Source organism: Thrips palmi, unplaced genomic scaffold (assembly GCF_012932325.1).
Source record: "Thrips palmi isolate BJ-2018 unplaced genomic scaffold, TpBJ-2018v1 HiC_scaffold_8, whole genome shotgun sequence".
Lineage (NCBI taxonomy): Eukaryota > Metazoa > Arthropoda > Insecta > Thysanoptera > Thripidae > Thrips > Thrips palmi.
The window spans coordinates 10,678,903-10,696,026 of NW_023144635.1; the positions used below are offsets into that span (position 1 = coordinate 10,678,903).

Below are 17,124 nucleotides of genomic sequence, written 5' to 3' on the forward strand. Positions count from 1 at the left end.
CCCCCGAACTGGCGCGGTGGGCCCCTCCGCGTGGCCCCTCCGCGTCGTGGCTCCCCCTCCCCTCCCCTCCCCGTCCACGTCACGTACGCCGGGACGCCAGTGCGCCGACTGCGGTACCCTTCCCTTCCCTACCGCGCGGGTGCGAGCTGTTTAGGCTGCCCGCGTAAACACTTGGCCTTGTATAAAAATCTCAATATAGCTCTGGCACCCCATACTTAGTGCGCTGTGCGGAGCAGAGCGCGCAGAGCGAGCACAGCTCTCACGGCGCCGGGAGGGCAGAAGCGGGCGAAGACGGCGAAGCAGCAGAAGGGGGAGGGGGATCTAGTTCTCTTCGACCTCGGCTCTGGTTAGCGCCGCGTAGCGCCGCGTAGCGCCGCGGTCCCGACGGGGAAGTCAAGACCGAGTCGTTCTCCTCTCGCCGCCCTTCTCCTCCTCGACGATGAATGTCTCGGATATTTCTCCGCGCCGCGGTGGTCCCGGTGGTCCTCGACGCCGCCGCTCTGGCGCGCTCTCTGGCATAGGGGTTCGGTTCGACGGGCCGGGGTTAAATGTCACCGAACAGCCATTTACAGTGATTGTTCGGTGCGCTGGTCGGAGCGCTGTCTCGGCAGCGGCGGGTCAGTGCGGTGCGCGTTGGAGCGGCGCGAGCAGCGCGGGCAGCACAGAACCAAACAGGTTGGCTATCCATCCTTGGATTAGCTCTACGCCGACGGAAGACCCACCCCGCCGGCAACCCCGGCCCGGGGCCCCGAAGGGTGCGCAGATCCGCGGCGGCGGTGTCGACATGCACTAAGCTGGGGCCGCTCCAGAGGGGGAAAATATGCGAAATGACAGGATTATGCGAGATCTACCGCACTTCGACGGCCGTGGCGGCGTGGACGCGGACAGGGACGGGGGTGCAGCCGAGCGGCGCCACCCCGCACCGATTCCAACCAACCCTTTGAGCCACGTACCCCGCCAGCCCCGCCAGCCCCGCCAGCCCCGCCAGCCCCGCCAGCCCCGCCGGCACTCGCGCCAACTGCCAGGCCGGCCGGCCGGGTTGCCGGGTTCACGTTCACACCCCTCCCCACCATCCCCGTCAGTTGTGTCACGCAAGACAATGCCCCTCCACCTCATTTGGGAGTCCTCCCCCACCCCACCCCTCCCCGACGCCGCACCGCCGCACCCCCGTTGACTCCGTGAGCAGCGGCGCGGTGATCGACGCTCCGAACCCAACGAGGTGTCGAAACACGCGGCTCGCCGCGCTTTCCGCGCTTAGGGGCGGGCCCCGATGCACGCCGCCTCGGCGGCACGGCACCGTGCTGCAGACTGATTCCGAGAGTCGTCGCTCTGTCTCCCTCGCACCCACAGGGAACGCCCCACGAGTGCGAGAGAGACAGAGCGGCCAAAACGACTCTCGGAATCAGTCTGCTGCTTTGGTGGTGTCGGTGGTGTCCGACGGTGTCCCCACGCCGCCGCCACGCAGCCACCCTGCGGGCCCTTCCCAGCCCGGCCTGCTGTCTCTTTACCTGTGCGGATTAGAAGAGCCCCGCCCCTCCCCGCCGCACCCCGCCGCGCCCCTCGGGACGTGTTGGCCGTGTTCGCCAGACAAACAGCACGCAGGGCACCGCAGGCACCACCAGGTTTTGCGCTCAGAACCCTCCCCTCCCCGCCCGGCCGCAACCTTGGCCGCTCCAGAATAAATTCGCGACAAGTGGGGCGACACCGCACAGTGGGCCAGAAAACCGGTGGAGGCGGCCCAAACTCAAGACGCGTTTTGAGCTCCAGGGTCGCTAGACAAGACTCAAACCGAACGTGTGACCTCACCGATGGATTGCTCTCTGAACGAGGAATCCATTGGTGGGGTCACACGTTCGGTTCGAGTCCCATTTAGGGTCTCTGGAACTCCAAACGCGTCTAGAGTTTGGGCCGCCTCCACCGGTCTTCTGGCCCACTGTGCACCGACAGGAATCGACGCTGCCCGACGCCAACAAGTGCAGGGGACGGCGGTGACACCGCGTGCAGCCGTGGCCGGCCGGCGTGGCGCCACTCCCGGTATGCCTTCCTGCCCTAATCTCCAAGAGGAATGGCCCGTCCCATTCCGAACAGTGCCTCTCCGCTCTGTCTCTCTCGCACCCTCTCAAAAGCACTATTCGAAATCAGCCGGATGGGCGGGGCGCGTTCTGGAGTGACGCCTCAATCACCACCCCGAGGTCCTGGAGGACGCGTGTCTCGAGCTTCCCTCGGCCAATGCGGGCCAAACGCCAAGTCCAGCGTGTTCGGAGGGCGGACTGCCGGACTGACTGGGGCACTGGTGGGCCACGCCGGGCAACAGGCGGTGCGGGGAGGAAGAGAGGAGAGAGGAGGGGTGTTGCGCTGCAGTAAGCAAAGTACCGCCACGCCTAGCGGCCTAGCCTTGCCGACGTGACTCTTTACTCTCTAGGCCTCTAACTCGGCCTCGAGGACGGGGACGGGGACGGAGGTCGAAGAGAGGATGTGCGACAAGACACTTGGAGAAGTCTTGCCGGCCCGGCCCGGCCCGGCCCGCCCCGCTGCAGCGCGGCTTTGCCCCCCTCCCCTTCCCCTCCCCTGGTCCTGCCGGCAGGATCGCTTCGGGTGCGCTGCGCCGCGCCGCGCGCTTCGGGTTTGGGCTGGGTGCGTCGGGCTCGGCGGGCAGGGCGGGCAGGGCTCGGCTCGCGTGCCTGCCGGCAGCCTGGCCGCCCGGCCCGCCTCGTTCGGCTGCTCGCCGTGCTCGCCGCTCTGGAAGCCTGAAGGCCTGAAGGGTGTGTCTGGTGCGTGCACTGCTGGAGTCAATGCGCGACGCAGCCTAGGGTGGCCGCGCGGCGCGGGCAGGCCCTTTCTCTTTCTACAGTGCGGGGGGCGTGCTGGCCGCGCGGGTGGAGTGGAGGTCCTGGAGCGGGAAGGGGCCGCTCCGTTCGGACCAAGTCCTTCGGGCAGCTTGGTGTGCCCCTCGCAGCGCCACGCAGGCATGCCGTAGGAATGGTATAGAAAGCGCCGGCTTGAACCCCAGCTGTCGGTCCAATCATTTTCCCTGTATAAAACACAAAGTCTAACGGGCACGGGCGAGAGAGAAAGTATCTTAACTGTTTCCTCGTCTCGGATGGTCGGAGCCATTTCTTGCGCGTTCCGGGCCGAACACGACCAAGTGCCCTGGGCAGGCTGGGCAGGCTGGGCAGGCCGCACATGGGGACACCCAGGCACCTCGCGGTACCTCGCGGCCGTCCTGGGGCGTCCCCGCCGTCCCCGGGCCAGGGGAGCGCGGGCGGCGCCGCGGTGTGTGGGCGTGTGTCTACGATCCTCAGGCGGTCGCGCGCCATTCAAATCAATGCGGGTATGAATTTGAAATCGTGCCGTCATCGTCCTCCTCCAGTCAGCACCGGGTGTCCATGCGGCGAGTGCCAGCCATGCCCGCACGCGGCTGGGCCGGCGGATGCTGGGGCTCCAGGATCCTGGAGAACTTGTGGCAACCCTAGGCGGCGGAGCGGAGCCGAGGAGAGGGAGGGGGCGAGGCTCGCAGGGAGAGCAACTGACTAGCGCGGTGCCTACGTCACGGACCCGCCGGGCTGCCGGGCTCCCCGCGCGCGCCGGTGCTACTACCTCATCCACCGCCGTCTCGCCGCTCCACCCTCCGGCTCCCGACGAGCGGCCGTCCTGCCGAAGCCAAGCCGACGAGACGAGACCGGTGCCGGTGCCTGCCGCCGCCGCCGCTTGCCTGCCTGCCTGCGAGCTGCCCGCCTGGCCGCCGCGCTGCCTGCCTGACTTGCCGCCTGCTGGCGGAGCGTTCAGTAGCGTGCGTGCTTTGGAGTGCGGAGGCCGTGCCGTGCCGTGCGTTTGAGGCTTACGAGTGCAGTGCACAGTGCCGTGTTTGAGTGAATATCCCGAGTGAAGCTCATCATGGCCAGCGAGGAGAACAACGTGACTGCCGAGTCCAAGGCGGCGGAGCCCGCCAAACCCGCCGAGGCTCCCCAGGATAACAAGGCCGAGGTGGAGGCGGCTCCGGCCGCGGCTCCCGCCGCCACCGAGGAAGCCAAGAAGGAGGAGGAGGCCAAGGAGGAAAAGAAGGAGGAGGAGGCCGCTCCCCCGGCGCCCCCCAAGCCCACCGTGCACAAGCCCAACTTCGAACAAGATGTGGTTTACCTTTACCAGTTCTCACGTACCCCGGTCCTGCCTTCACTCTCATCCTTCTGCCTCAAAGTTGAAACGTGGCTCCGATTGGCTGGAATCAAATACGAGGTGAGTTTGTGTGTGTGCGTGATAAGCGCGCGCCATTCGGTGTGTTTGTTTCTGTTGTTGCGAGCGGCATTTGACCGGCCCGCGCGCAGTGTTCCCGGCCCGAGGCGACGCTAGCGTCTCTCCAGCGAGGCTGCTGCGCACTGCGTAGCGCTGCGTACCCGACGCCGGGCCGGCCGCTTTGCCAAGCCGCGGAGCTTGCCGGCGTCGCGTAGCCGCGTCCCGGCCTAGCCCAGCCAGACGGCCTTAATGTTAGGTTAAGTCTCTGCCTCTAACGGCACATGCAGGGCCGAGCAGCTCGTTGGCTTGGACTAAACAAAGCGTGAAGCTGGCTGTGCGGTGGCTGGCCGCCTGCACCGCTCTCGGTGCGCCAAATCTGGCAACGCTGCTGCAACCACCGCCGCCTGCTCCGGCCAGCATCGCCATCGCCGCGCTCGGTGCCGCCGCGCCGGGGAGAGCGGCTTCTCCAGGGGACACGGAATTAGCGAATCTGTTCTAGTGTGCCGTTCTAGGTTCTCGGCGTGCCGGGGACGCGCGCCGAGGCTGGCCGTGGCGGATGACAGTACGGCCTCTCTCTTTTCCCGGGACGTGCTTGGGTCAGCGGCCGGCCCGGCTGGCTGGCGGCGTGGCTGGCCGCCATGGCGGGACGCCGGGGCTGGCGGCCCTGGCGGGACGGGTAGGCCGAGATGCAGGCATGCCGGCCCGGGCCGCGCGGCCCCGAATATCTTCGGGATGCAGGGCAGGCCCGGCAGGCCGGGCAGGGCGTCCCAGTGAACTGGCGCGACGACGCCGGCGTGGCACGGCGTGGCTGTGTCGCCATGTTTCATGTTTGATGCCGCGTTGCGCAGCTCCCTCCCCGATACCATGTATCTTGGAGGCAAAGTGCACGCCGGTCCTGGGCCCCTCGGTGGCGCGGCGTGGCGGCCTGCGTGGTGCCCTCTTTGTGGTAGGGCGGGTAGGCGTGGCGGCCAGACGCCGGTCGCGGCCGATCCGGCCCCCGATGTCCAGCAACCACGCAACCGCGCCGCGCCAGGCTACGCCGGGCCGCCGACACGTCACCCGGCCGGCGTCCCTCCGTCACGCGTGCATGGTCGCCGCCATGACTCCCCCCACCACGGCGGCGTCCCTTTAACTAGGGTCAGTCATGCTGGCACCTGAATGCAGTGCGGTGGACGTGGACCGCCCTCATGCGCTAAGTGGCTCATGGGGGTCGCGACCACGCGGCCGCCGTCCTGGCCGCCGAGGCTGGCCGAGGACCGCGTCTTGCATGCGGGCGCGGCGGTGCGGCGGCGCGGGGCGGGGCGGGGCATGCGGGCTACAGCGCCCCTCGCTCCCTCTCGCTCCCTCCAGAAGAAAAGCCACTGTACGAGCATAGCCATGTGGCCGGGGGCGGCGGGGCTGGGCGGGGCGTGTGAGGGGGAGGGGGAGGGGGGCGGGTCTATTTCGGCCAGATCAGGCGGCGGCGGGCGGGGCTCTCTAAATGGAGCGGCCCTACGGCCGGCCGGCCCTGGGCCCTGCCTCTCTAGCCCTGACTCTCTAGCCAGGCCGGCCAGTGGACTCACTCAAAACAAATAACCCTCTCCAAACACCGAGCGAAAATAAGCGGGGCGCTGTTCTGGGGCGCTCGGCCGGCAAGGGCGTGGCGCGGCGGCGTGGCGCGGCGGCGGGGCTGGCCGCAGCTGGGTGTCAAGGGTTGAGCCGCCGTATTACGACTGCATTGGAGCACGGCGGCGCCCCGATGGGGGAAAAGGGGGGGGGGCAGGGGCATGACGAAGGACGCCATCGTGAGATGCCCCGACCGGGGCTGACTCAACTGGGGCGTGTTCGTGTTCTCCTCGGAACCGAGTACCGAGTCCATTTCCCGGCCGCGAGGATGAGTCCGCTGTGGACTGATTCCGAGAGTCGTTTTCGTCGCTCTGTCTCTCTCGCACCTATACTGGACGCCCCATGAGTGCGAGGGAGACAGAGCGACGAAAACGACTCTCGAAATGAGTCTGCTGGGCGTGGGCCCGGTCTGGGCCCGGCGGCGGCCGCGGCCACGCCGCCACGCAGCTGAGGCTGGCCAGATTTCTCAGAACGTCGGCGGCCAAGTCCCTCGTCTCGTCCGTCGCCGCGTCGCGTTATCACCAACTGGACGGGCACAACGCGCGGTCGGCCGGCCGGCCAGCCAGTCTGGCTCGCCCTTCTAATTGCTGGCTGTGCTTCTTGCTCTGTGGGCCACTGAGCCGGTCGGCCGGCCGGCGCTTCCGTTGTCCGCATTCCAGCGTGTCCAGCAGGCCGGCTCCGAACAGTGTGTGTGTCTCTCTCTCTCTCGGCCCGGCCGCGGCATTATGGGCTTTGGCGGGGCGTGCTGTGCGTGCTCACGGCGAGGCTGTCGTGGGGCCCACGGGGCTCGGCGTGCCGAGCGGCGCAGCGGCACCTGTCGCTGCGCTGTTTATTGATTGGTCAGTTCGTAACGAGGGTCGCGTGCCGGCCGCGTCCGCGCCGGGCTTATGGTCCGGGCCGACGGCGTCCTTGGTGGCGATGGCGGCGCGCGTCGAGGGAGTCGTGCTTGCTGCCCCTCTGGGTCTTCTGGCCCCGGCCGGCAGGCGGACGCACCGCTGCCGCCCGATTCGCGTCTGTCTCTCTCGCACCCTTACGGCGCGCCCCGTGGGTGCGACGGAGAGCGACGACGCGGTCCTCTGGAATGAGGCGGCTGTTCCCTTATTCATGGCGCCGCGTGTCCCGGCCGTCCCGGCCCTCGCCGTGTCCCGGCGGATGCGCGCCCCGCAGCGCCCCGCACGCCGAAGGGTCGGCGGGGACTCCGGGACAAATTTGTTGTTCGGGGGCTGGTAATCAATCGGCCCGTCCGCGGCGGAGGCGGAGGCTGGAGCGCTGTGCACCGCGGAGCAGCGCGCCGGCCGGCCGGCCGGGCTGTTTGAACGGCGCCCGGCTCGCCTGGCTGCCCCCGCGCCGCGCGCCGCTCGGCGCTGCGTTTGGCGTTTACGACGCGGAAGCGGGAATGCAGGTCGAGGCGTGGATAAACATTGTTCGGCCGAGGCGCGGGGCGGCGCGGCGCGGGGCGGAGGGGCGCGTTAAAGGGGCGTTTACTGTCGGCCTGTCGCCGGCCGATGGCAGCCGATGGCGGCCGATGGGGCGTCGAGCCGCTCAAGTGGGCTGGGCCGCGGGGCCGCTGCGCGCTGGCGGCCGGACGGACGGGAAAGCCGCAAACTGGAAAAGAAAGGACGACCAGTAGCCGACGGCGAGGGCCGCCTCGTCATCGGCCGGGGTCATTGGTCGCGGAAGCCTCGCCAAAGGCCTGGCCGCTCGGGGCGGCGATTTGCTGCAATCGGGGCGTTGCCGGCCAGCCGGCCAGCCGGCCACTCGACCTGGGGTAGGGTACCTTGTTTGCCGAATTTTGGCGAGTAGCGTGGCGCGCGGAGCCGGGTGCGGCGTGGGGTGGCTGGTCGGGGCCGTCGGCCTCTGGCGGGGGTAGCGCCCCCGCTCCACCCCCGCCGCCCCGCCCCACCCCCCGGCCGGCGATCAATACGCAGGCGGCATGCGAGGCAAACTCCCATCGCCATAGCAACCCCCCGCGCCGCAGCCACGCCGCAGCCACGCCGCACCCGGCCGGGCCGGCGTCAGTCGGAAGCTTGCCTATCCCACCTCGCGCCGCCCTGGCCGCCCCGGGGCAGGTGTCCACATGATGCAATTTGCCAGATAATATCGGCTGGAAGGGGGAGTGGCGGTGGGTGGCCGCTGGCGTGCATGTGGTCAGTCCGATGTGGGCTGCACCGGGCCACGCCGGCCACGCTGCGCTTTGCGCGGTGCTCTGGGGGCGGAACAAAGACAGCGCAGCGCCCCTCTCGCTGGCGACGGGGGCGTGTCGCACTGCCGCGTCGCCCCGGCCTACTCGGCGGGATTGCCGCCTGACCCCGTTCGGCGGCGTCTCTCTGGTGTCGCCGTTCGGTCCTCTGGAAAGATTGCAGGTGCTGGCGAGGGTGGCGTTCGGCGTGCGGGTGTGGTCCTGGCGGCCACGCCGGCGACGTGTTGGTGGCTGCGGGGCCCTCCGCCCCTCGCGCCGCCCTTCCCCCCTAACCTTTTTAGGGAATGGGCTGCGGCCGCTCGGCGCCGCACAGCGCCGCGCCGGGCTGCGCGTTGGACTGGATCGAGGAGGGAAGAAAAAGTGCTTTCCGGGTGGCGCTGTCGCGGTGCCGTCGCCGTGATGGGCCGGGGGAAAAAAGGGGCGACCTCTCACCTCGCCGGCGCTGTCGCCTCCGAGGCGAGGCGTCCACCGTTACCCGGAGGCGAATCGGGCACGATTGAATTTCCGGTCTGGATCGGTGGAAGCGGCGGATTTCTGGGCGATCCGCGTGCGGCGCCACGGGGTCAACTCTCGCACAAACCGGTTGCAGTTGGCCATTTTTGTCCGACTTCCCCGCGCTCGCTCTTTTTTTTTTTCACGCCCGTGTTCGTGTGCGCATTGGGGCGTCGCCACCCATCCGCTGCGGCGGGGCGAAGCGGGGCCGCGGGGCCTGGGCCGCGTGCGAAACGGCGGCGGGCAGTGGGCAGGCGGGCAGGCCATGCTGGCAGCCCCGGGCCCACTCGTAATGAAGGAGAATGAGAGCGACTCGGCTACTGTTGGTCCAGGGCGGGGCGGACGGGGTGCGGGGCTGGCGGGGCGCTGCAGTGCGGCCACTGACCCCCTAGTGGGGCCCTCGCAGGGCCCTGGGCCGCGCGGGGCGGCGCGGTGGGCCGGGTGGGCCCTGACGGCACCCCGCGCAGGGGGTGGGCGGGGTGCGGCCGCGGAGGCAGGCTGGCCGCCAGGCGCCACCGCCCTTGTCCTTTGTCCCTGTTCCCGCGCCTCTTCTGCTGCAGCGTGCACTGACGTGTCGCTTCCTTGTTTCAGAACGTGGACCACAAGTTGAAGTTCCGGTCCAAGAAGGGTCAGTTGCCCTTCATTGAGCTGAATGGAGAGGAGATCGCAGACTCGTCCATCATCATCAAGGAGCTGGCGGAGCGCTTTGAGAAGGATCTGGACAAGGACCTCGACAACGAACAGAAGAACGTCGCATACGCCCTCACGTCAATGATCGAGAACCACCTCCTCTGGTGAGTGGAGCTGGACGCGAAAGCCGGTCCTGCGTGGCGGGGATTCGAATATACGCGCCCGGCTGTGGGCGAGCACGCTCGGTGGCAGCATGAGAACCTCCTCTCTCTGATTGCAGGGTTGTGATGTGGTGGCGAACCAAGTTCACCGACGACGTCATCAAGGGCTACCACGTGAGCCTACAACACCAACTCGGCTCCAAGATCCCCAACGGCATCCTCAACTTCTTCTTCAAGTTCACATACGGCCGCAAGGGCGCCAAGAAGGTCAAGGCGCAGGGTATGGGCGTGCACAAGGCGGAGGAGATCAGCGAGTTTGGCAGGAGAGATCTCAAGGTTCTCTCGGAACAGCTCGGCGATAAGCCGTTCTTCTTTGGCGATGAGCCCACCTCGGTAGGTAGATCCCAATCTGGGCGAACGGCGTACGGGATCGTTTTATTGGATACCGTCTAAGTCGGGCCCCTGGACGCCGCTAATGGGATTCTGTTTCTGGTTTTGCAGCTGGACGTGGTGGCGTTCGCCAACCTGGCCCAGGTGTACTTCATCGACAAGGAAGTCAACTACCCCCTCCGCGATTTCATGCAAGAAAACTGTGCAAACCTAGTGGGTCTTGTCAACAGGATGAAGGAAAGGTGAGCGCGTCGCCCGACCCCTTTGATTTATTTTCTTCAAATTTTACGATAGCCGGTCGGATCGGAATGCGGCATTGTCCGGGACGCTCTGGTCCCCCGGCCCTCTGGTGCCCTCTCCCTTACCATCTCGCGGCCCGTCCCCTATTGTCCTCACAATTCTCGACTTGGCTCCGCGCTGGCAGGGCCGGCAGGGCTGGCAGCATTTGTCGTCGCAGGACACATTTTTAATTCGGATTATTCAATTCGTCTCCCCCTTCCCCGACCTGGTTCCAGTCCAGTCATTGGCCTGTCTCGCCGCGCTGCCGCACGCTGCCGCGGCCCTCGCGACGCAGCGGCCGGCCGACGCTGCCGACGCCCGACCCGGCGCGACCCCTCCCTCCCCTGCCCTGCCCTGCCCCGACGCCGCGCCGCGACATGCCGAGTACCCCTGCACTCGGCTCCGCTTCGGCTCGGCTCGGTTCGGTTGGCCGCGGCGACGTCCCAGAGAGCCGAGGGGAAGGGAGGGGGAGGGGGCGACGCCGGTTTTGTGGTGGTTGACGACGCGTCCGCCGCGCGCGCTGGAGTCGCTTCGATCGGAATCTCACTCACTCACCCCGCATGGCGTTGTAGTAGTACAATTTGGAGAGCAGCCACCTCGTCGTTATGTCGGGACGAATTAAGTTCCGAAGCTGTCTGGCGGGGAGGGGAAGGGAGGGGGCGGGAGATGCGGCGGGCGCCTTGCGCTGCGGCTCGAAATGTTAAAATGTGACGTGGTTGTAATAAAATGCGTGCCGTGGGAATGGTCCCTGCCCCGGTCCGGAGAGTTCGGCCCTGTTGCCAAGTGGCGAGGGAAGAACCAGTTTGGAGGCCGCCGGGCCCGAAAGTGTATCGAGTACGTGCGTTCTAAATGTGTCTTTTGTCTGTTCCAGGTGTTTCCCTGATTGGGAAGACATGTGCACCAACTTAGACATGAATTCACATCTACCCAAGCCTCCCCCAGAAGAGAAGGAAGAGAAGAAGGAAGGCAAGGAGGAGAAGGGCGAGAAGGAGGGTGATAAGGAAAACGAGAAGGACAAGGAGATTGAAAAGGAAAAAGAAATTGAAAAGGTAAACTGACAACTTCTTGACATGTTCATTGTACCTTCTTTTATCAATTTGCACTGTTAAAAGATTTAAATTAACCCTTCCCTCTTCTCATTTCAGTTGGAAAAGGATGACAAAGAAGCAGAAAAAGTAATTGATGAAAATAAATCTAAAGAAGAAAAGGAAGCAGCCAAGTGAATTGGTGGTTATTGAGCCATAAAGCACAACCAACTTTTTATACATTCATTTCCTTCCTTGTTTTTTAAAATTGTGAATTGTTTCATTAGTGAATGTTTTATACCTCTTTTGTTTTTCTACGCTATTTCTAAAAGAGAATCAACTTAAGGCTGACATTTCTGCACTATGTGTAGGAGTCGCCTAATATTTTATGGACTGACAGTTTGTAATGTTTTTCTTTTATGATATTTTTTAAAAATTGACTTGAGTAGGTCCAGGAAGGAAGTGAAAGATTTTGCGGCGCTGAATGTTGGCGGCTGGACTGCTCAATGATTGCGGATGTTGCTCAGATTGTGGAGCATTGTCCCGTTTGGCTGCTTTGGGGATGCACGCTGCTGTGTTGTTGTAGACTGCTCTCCCTGTTGGATGTCATGTCTGCTGGGGCGCGTGTGTAACATATTGTACATGGGTCACTAGTTGTTTTGGGACCAGCTGTGAATACTTAAAAGCAAACATCACTGCAGCCAAACATGTTAAAAGTAAACAACCTATGTACCTAAAGAAAAAAGTCATCTCACATTCTTTCACATTTCCATATTGCATCTCTTATTCATGTGTAGTGCAGCCACGTACTGCATGCATGACTCGTGACCAAAGAGGCACTTCAGTGACATATTGTGCATCAGATGCTGTCACGTGCTATATGAATGTTTGTGCTAATGTAATTTTTCCACATGACTGCAATTGTGACCCTTTTTGACACAGCTGGGAGCTCCACTTCAGCTGTGACAAAGATGTTTGTATATTATAATATACTGTATTAGTGAAATTTGACTTGTTCCTTCCCCAATCGTTGCTGCTTCTCATCCCCATCCCTCCCATGTCCCTCCCAAGTTTTCCTTCCCCAGACCCCATCCCCCTTTTATTAATATCCGCTTGTTTGTCATTGTAGACATAGTTGTATACTTCTAATGTTTTATTGAGTATATCGAATGTCAAAGCAAGTGAAACGTATGGCTTTGTCAGTATGTGAGCGGATGAAGATTATAAATATATATATATAAATATATAAATAAATAACTATATGCGTGAGAGGTGTTTAGCACCTAGGCCACTTTTCAACATTATTTTGGGCCGAGCAGGCTGTTTCTTGTTGCTTTGGTACAGAATGACTGGATTAGTTGTCATAGCATTCATTATTCAATTTCAATTTGTTTTGGCGCCATGTAAAGGAGGGGTGGGAGAGATCAGCCATGATGTGTCTTTCTCCCACCCCTCCTCTCCATACAAAATCGTAATATCAGCTTGATTTAAGTAATGCTTCTTGTAAGCTGTAAGTACACCATTGCCAAATAAAGATAAAAGCTAAAAAAAAAAACTGTTTTAGTAATTTTTCCAACCTGGAGTAGTGAATTTTTTATACAGAACGAGATTAACTGAAAGCTATATGAAACATACATTTTATTCTTTAAATTAATTGGCACATACTTGCTTAACATTCATAAGTTTCATTCCAAAATGAAAGCGCCATTTCCTGGCTGTGAATGGAACACATATCCAGTCAGTTTTTCACTTGCTGGCAGCGAAGTGTAGAAAGTTTCTTTCAATGACGCAATCAGGATGTCAGCATGTTCTGCTGTAGTGAGCGCCACCATACATCCACCCCACCTGCAAGTAAATTTTCCAATTTTTTTCAATTTGTCTAGACAACACAGTGTTGTTAGTTAGGATGAGAAAACTTACCCTGCCCCTGTTAGTCTAGCTCCAAGGGCTCCATTTTTACGGGCTGCCTCAACCAATGCGTCCAGTTTAGGATGGCTGCATTCATACAAGTCTCTCAGTGAATCATGACTCTGATTCATTAGTTCTCCTAACTCCTTTTGACTGCTGCCTATAGTACAGAGTTCCTGGAACTTAGAAACTCTCAAAGCCTCTGCAAGGAAAAAACATGAAAATTAAAATTGAAGCAGCAGAAATTTGGAAATGACACCAGGGTAGAGGTGTGATGTCCTCTAATTTTCAATATACCCTCAAATACATGAGTTGCACGCTGGCGCAGTTTGAATAATTTCGTGTTCCTTGTATTTTCTGGTAAGAAACATTGGTCCACTTCATCACTGCTTATCTGAAGAATTTCACAAATCTTGCAAAAGAAGAAATCAAATCAATTAAAAGAGAGCAGCTACTTATTATTTCCTAAACAAGTCCAAATCTTACCTCTTCTTTAGAGTATGTATCTTTGGGAAGGAGTTCTGAAGTACGCAGGACCATATCTGACAGACTCACATTCAGTTCTTTTTGCACGTCTGCTAATACCAACAGATTTTTCCAAGTTGTCAGTCCGCTCTTCTGAGCAAGTATCTACAGGTTTCAAGGAAACTAGGAGTTATTTTATAGAATGTGCAATAATAATATCCACAATAAATTTTTTGCTAAAAAAATAATTAACAAAACTACGACATACAACTGAAGCAAGGCGGCACTCTGCCACACGATGGTTGAATTGATCCCCCGCAGCCTTGTTCAACTCAGCAAATGAATGAGCAACTAGAATTGCTAAGCCTGCTGGAATTTTGACATCTGCTGACCGCAATGGCTTGAATGATATGTGTTTAGCACATCCTGATTTTAAAAAAAGAAAAAAAGAAAAGAATGAAATTTTGTTTTAAAATGATGAAAAGCAAATTCTTGGGAGAAAATGAGACACACCTGGCTTAGCAAGAAATGCAATAGCTTGGTCCATGCCACCGCCTTCAGTGCCAATGTATCTCTCACTTTTTGCACAAAGAGAAGCCAGTTCCTCTTTCGAAAGCGAAATCTGAGACAAACATGGTAAAGAAACACCATGTAAAATTAGAATTCCGTGTCATTAAAGATAGTAACTGATTGACTTATCTAATAAATTTAATACCTGGTTAGCATGTGAAGTGGCAAGGGCTGCAGCACAGACCAAAGCGCTGGAACTTGACAGACCAGAGTTTGGGAGAACATTGCCAGCTACACACAGATTCATTCCTACGATACCTTTTGTTCCATAAGTTTCAGCAACTCCTCTTATGCCACACAGAACATAATTATGCCACAATACACCAAGAGATGGATCGTCCACACTGAAATATAAGGGCTATGGTTCAATGAAACGAAATGAAAAAATGAAATGAGTCATAATTAAATATTGAAGTTGCATTAAATACCATTGCATCATAAAAATCTATAACTTACTTCAAGTTTTTGATGTTTCCATTGAAGGTAGAATACTTAGAATTCACATTAACTAGATTTAGTGAAGTGTCACCAGTGGGACTTACAGCAATTAATATATGCTGATCGAGGGCCATTGGAAGAACTGAGTATCCACAATAGTCAATGTGTTCTCCAATAAGGTTCACCCTGTAAAAATTAAATTAAATATATGAAAAAAATTAGGGGACAGAAAGGACATATTTCAATTTACTAAAACATTTTTACCTGCCAGGAACACGAACGACAAAATTCGGAGTAGATCCATAGGTATTCTTAAATTTCTCAAGCACACTATTGAGAAGAGGCTCATTTTTAAAAGATTCAATAGAATGCACTGTTGGGATATTTAAGGAACCCTGGAAGTCACAAATAGAAATAGTTTAACATCCAATGTAGTGGGAGGGAATAACAGATATGTGATGTCAAAGTTTGACAGTAGCTGTCAAATAGTCGTTGCAGTGAGGACAAGTATTTTTTTTCTTGCCAGTTACCAAGTTGTTGCGTGACCAAGTATTTCATTAAAGTAAGATAAACGTTTAACCAAAAATAAGAGTTAACTTATTAAATTTCCTTGCATTTCTCTTCGAGCAAATTCATTTCAGGTATTCAACCACTAAAGTGACAGCTGATATTGGTGTAAACAAAACTTGACAGTTCTTTAGAAATGAATGACAGGAGCCGCATACCATTGTGAAGGAGGGTTTTATATTATTTTTCGAAATAAATCTTGGGTAAAACAGCAGGGGGAGCCACGTCACAAGGATCACTTTGGAGAAGGATCCGCCTCCACTCCACTCTCTGTCGGCTGCTGTCAGCCGGCAGGCGCTGGCCGTGGCAGCGTTGCCCGTTGCCCGTCCGAAACAGCCGCGTCGACCCTGCGCCTCAAACAGGTGTACTCGCTGACCGGGCGAAACGGGGGCGGGGAGGGAGGGACCCAAATCACAACAGGATCAGAAATCACGCAGGATCGCTCGAGTAATCACTCCATGTCCGTGACATGAAGATGGTAGCCCTGCCGGCTGCTCCGTGTTTTCGAAGCGCGACACGCCATCTAGCGGATCCTTGTCGAACCTGCCAACGTGCTGGCGGTGCTGGCTCTGCTCCTGTCGCGGGCAACGTCCGCGAGATGGCGCGCGCATGGCTGCCTGTCAGCTCCAGCTGCATGTTTGAGTTGAGTAAGTCTTTGATGAACGTACATACGATGACATGCGAGCCTGCAATCGTCTTCTGACCATGACCACGGGATAGAAGTTCATTTCGACGACGTCGTGCGTCAGTTAGCAACGCAGCGAGCCCGGCCGGGACCGCCTGGGAGGTATGCAACCCACTGTCTCTGCAGCGCTCCAAAGTTCGGCGGGGTGCCCACCCGTCCGGGCGCTTCGCGCCGGGAGGTAGGCAATCCGCCAGCGCTGCAGTGCACCGAGGTTCGGCGGGGTGCCTACCCACCAGGCGTTCCGCTCCGATCCGGCCCGATTGCCGAAACAGTTGCGCGCGTGGCGTGTCCGCGCGAGTGCGTGACGCACCCTTGCGGCAATGTTTGTCGACTTTCATAGTGACGGCCTTTCGGACCGGTTGTTTCCGTTCCGAAGGTGAAAGAGGCTGGAGAAGTGAGGCCTCCCAGGAACAGGCGCGAGGGCAGGAGCACTTCACGCGGAATTTTTTCCGAGCATATTGTTTTACGCCACAGCCGGCCGCTTGTTGCGCTGGATCGTCAAACGGCTTCCCATAATGTGGATAGTGGCGGAGTGATGTATTTTGTCGAGACGCTTCACTCTGGCAGGGGGCTTAAATTGCACCTCTGGGAGTCTGGCGCGCGGCGCGCGGGAGGAGCGTGACTGTCACGGTCACGCTGCCGCCGGTGCATCCCAGGAACTGTATCAGTCGGAGCCTCGCAGCGCTCGCGGCTCGGCGGTCCGGATCAAGACTCGCCTTATCTCGCGGGCAATTACACGCCTTGAGGACGCCGTCGATGTCCACCGCGACGAGAAAGCGGCGGCACGCGCGCCGGGGTCTGGAAGAAGGCAGACTGATTCCGAGAGTCGTTTTCGTCGCTCTGTCTCTCTTGCACTCACGGGGCGTGCCGTACAGGTGCGACAGAGACAGAGCGACGAAAACGACTCTCTCAGGTTCGCGACGGGGGCCGCCTACCTCCCAGGGGCACCCACCCGCGGCCGAGCCAGCGCGGCGGGCGTGGACCTCGTGCACGGACGGGCCGGGCTCCGGTTTTGCCGAATTCCTGCTTGGAGCGAGGCCGACGCCCGCCGGCCGCCTCGGGCGTTCCAGTCCCAGTCCCGGGGTGGACCGGCCGGTCCGGCCGTCGTGGCCTGCACGGCCTGGACGCTGGAGCGACATGGACGTCCTGCCGGCGAGTGGGCGTGTGAAGAGGGCCGGCGGGCCCTCCCGCCTCCCGCACGGCAGCACCAGGACGGCCAGGACCGCCTCGGAACGGGTTCCAGGCCCACCGCCAGCACGGCCAGCACGGCCAGCCGGGCCGACCCCCGCGGCGAGGGCGAGGGTGCGGGGCCGCGGCTGACGCAATGTGCCAGGTGTCAGCGAGTGCGAGCACGTGTGCGGCCCGAACCGGGTCCGGGCGGCGTGCTCCCTGCGTGCGCGGCCGTCCAGCAGGCCAGCGGGGAGGCCAGCGGGAGACACGTCCGCGGCGATCGAAGTGCTGCCCCCACCGCGCGCCACC

The 17,124-nt window shown here is 59.9% G+C and overlaps 2 protein-coding genes across 2 annotated transcripts; one reads left to right on the top strand and one right to left on the bottom strand.

Annotated features, from left to right (window-relative positions):
- Positions 1 to 3,722: 3,722 nt before the first annotated feature.
- On the top strand, positions 3,723 to 12,281 carry LOC117653438 (failed axon connections). The gene is made up of 6 exons (XM_034399093.1): positions 3,723 to 4,233; positions 9,119 to 9,321; positions 9,438 to 9,711; positions 9,820 to 9,950; positions 10,859 to 11,036; positions 11,133 to 12,281. The coding sequence occupies exons 1-6, from the start codon at positions 3,895 to 3,897 to the stop codon at positions 11,208 to 11,210; spliced, it is 1,203 nt and encodes a 400-aa protein (XP_034254984.1). The 5' UTR covers positions 3,723 to 3,894; the 3' UTR covers positions 11,211 to 12,281.
- A 350-nt stretch (positions 12,282 to 12,631) lies between these two features.
- Positions 12,632 to 15,480, bottom strand: LOC117653437 (N-acetylgalactosamine kinase). Its single transcript, XM_034399092.1, has 10 exons — positions 15,119 to 15,480; positions 14,658 to 14,788; positions 14,412 to 14,579; positions 14,101 to 14,299; positions 13,899 to 14,007; positions 13,654 to 13,811; positions 13,407 to 13,550; positions 13,218 to 13,332; positions 12,933 to 13,122; positions 12,632 to 12,857 (listed from the first exon to the last, which is right to left on the bottom strand). Exons 1-10 carry the CDS (start codon positions 15,119 to 15,121, stop codon positions 12,698 to 12,700), a joined length of 1,377 nt encoding a protein of 458 aa, XP_034254983.1. The 5' UTR covers positions 15,122 to 15,480; the 3' UTR covers positions 12,632 to 12,697.
- Between the last annotated feature and the right edge of the window lie 1,644 nt (positions 15,481 to 17,124).

Coding starts and splice junctions, on each gene's coding strand:
- LOC117653438 (XM_034399093.1), top strand. CDS start 3,895: ATGGCCAGCGAGGAGAACAACGTGACTGCCGAGTCCAAGGCGGCGGAG. Junction 9,951..10,858: donor GTCAACAGGATGAAGGAAAG/GTGAGCGCGTCG, acceptor TGTCTGTTCCAG/GTGTTTCCCTGATTGGGAAG. Junction 11,037..11,132: donor AGGAAAAAGAAATTGAAAAG/GTAAACTGACAA, acceptor TTCTCATTTCAG/TTGGAAAAGGATGACAAAGA.
- LOC117653437 (XM_034399092.1), bottom strand. Junction 14,580..14,657: donor GTCGTTCGTGTTCCTGGCAG/GTAAAAATGTTT, acceptor TAATTTTTACAG/GGTGAACCTTATTGGAGAAC. Junction 13,333..13,406: donor ATACATACTCTAAAGAAGAG/GTAAGATTTGGA, acceptor TTCTTTTGCAAG/ATTTGTGAAATTCTTCAGAT.